Here is a 1,912-nt window from a genome sequence, read left to right on the forward strand (position 1 = left end):
CTGTTTTCTCTCTGTAAAAGGGACATAAAATCTTACCTGACAACGTCAGGACAACTTCCGTTGACATGATGGCACGACGTGGTACAGTTACATTCTGGACAGAGTTCTTCACATAAAACACCATGTAAGCCTGGTTCACATTTATTACTACACATTTTACCGGTCCATCCAGCTTTACAAGACATGCAAATGTCTTCTCTACAAACAAGACAATTTTTGGGGCAGGCAACTTCACAACTCTGACCAGTCCATCCATTTTCACAATGACAAGAACCGTCTACATGGTCACAGCTACCATGTTCACAATTACACATCTCTGAACAATTGAAGCCATGGAAACCTGCGTCACAACTTTTGTCGCATCTGTTACCTTGCCATCCAGGTGAACACTCACAATCGCCACTTTGAACCGAACACGTGAGTCCATTGTAGCAGTGTAAACATTTGTCCTCACAATATAAATGACCATTTGATTTAACTATCCTAATATTGCAATCAGTGCACCTCAAACCAACCCACCCAAATGAACATTTACAATGTTCAGAATGATGTTTACCACAGTACGCTCCATTATAACAAGAACACTGCCTATCACAGTCTTCACCATAGTAACCTGGTCTACAAGAACAGAGACCATTCGATGGGTTACAATATTCATTGCCCGAACAGTTACAAGGCAAACACGACTTTCCATAGAAACCATCTTCACAGACACATTTTCCCGTCTGACCACTACAGATTTGGTTTTCAGGACACAGACATTTGCTGTCACATAACTCTCCATAAAAGCCATATGCACAAGAACACGAGCCGTCAGACAAACATGTAGCCCCATTTTGACAGTTGCACGAATATTGACAGCTTCTTCCAAAATTATTTGGCGAACATTGGCAGGAACCATCAACTCTGTTACACGTCGCGCCATTTTCACAGGTGCAGTTTTCCTTGCAGTAAAAGCCATAAAAACCATCGGGACATTCTGCTACAAAACACAAGTAGACGCTATAGCAATTAAGTTGCAACGGCTAATGTTCTGTCCGTGAATTAAAGTAACAAATTTGAAAACAATACTATGGGTATTAAGAGCACATTCCTATACACAGATAAGTTTAGATCAACAGACAAACACATATCGTTTGCTGACGTTTTAATGTAATATATATTTGATATTTATTGTCTATCATAATTTATTCTCGTTTCTGCTACCTTTAAATTAAAGTACCATAATTAGAAACAAATAACTTACCGATACAGTTCTCAGTCATGTTAAAGGCATCAGTCTTGAAATACCCATCGCAACATCTAAAGATTCTGTAAGAAATACATTATTTCGACGTTTAATTTATTTACCATTATGGATCAATGATTGCAAAATTTATGCCATTATAGAAAATCCATGCGCCCTACCACGTTAAGTCGGTTTAACTCGATAAACATTTTACAAAAACATGATCCAATTTCACCAGGGGTTAACTCTTGGATCATGCCATAATTGACTGATTATGTAAAGCAACGTTCTCGTCAAACACCGAAAGTCTACGCGTCTCCGATTACATCCTACAAAATAATGTGGGTTTTTTTAGGTCTTCATGATCGTGAACATCACACAATATAAAAGTGGTCATTAAAACTGTGAGACAAGATTTTTCAGTCACTGTATCTTACGTGAATCCATTCTGTTGTTTGAACCAAACGCAAGCGTATGGATCGTCTTGCCTAGCCTCTCCCGGGATATTTGCGATTTGACTGCACGAAACCAGTCTGAGTGCTACCACACTAAAAATCCCAGCAATCAACAGTAACTGTATTCGAAAAACGTCTGTAGCCATGATAATAATATGGAATCTTGGCAACCTGTGGAATGAAATTTTCACCATATATAGGTAAATCTACATTATCAAAATTCCATTTT

At 38.4% G+C, this 1,912-nt stretch overlaps 1 protein-coding gene across 1 annotated transcript in view; it reads right to left on the minus strand.

Annotated features, from left to right (window-relative positions):
* The window catches only part of LOC139124998 (uncharacterized), a 5,231-nt gene extending 4,218 nt beyond the window's left edge, over positions 1-1,013 (minus strand). The window contains exon 1 of the mRNA XM_070691108.1: positions 37-1,013. Coding sequence (XP_070547209.1) covers positions 37-314 — 278 coding nt within the window. The 5' untranslated portion in view covers positions 315-1,013. The remainder of the gene's footprint in view (positions 1-36) is intronic.
* Between the last annotated feature and the right edge of the window lie 899 nt (positions 1,014-1,912).

The sequence above is a fragment of the Ptychodera flava genome (assembly GCF_041260155.1).
Source record: "Ptychodera flava strain L36383 chromosome 23 unlocalized genomic scaffold, AS_Pfla_20210202 Scaffold_24__1_contigs__length_23054250_pilon, whole genome shotgun sequence".
Lineage (NCBI taxonomy): Eukaryota > Metazoa > Hemichordata > Enteropneusta > Ptychoderidae > Ptychodera > Ptychodera flava.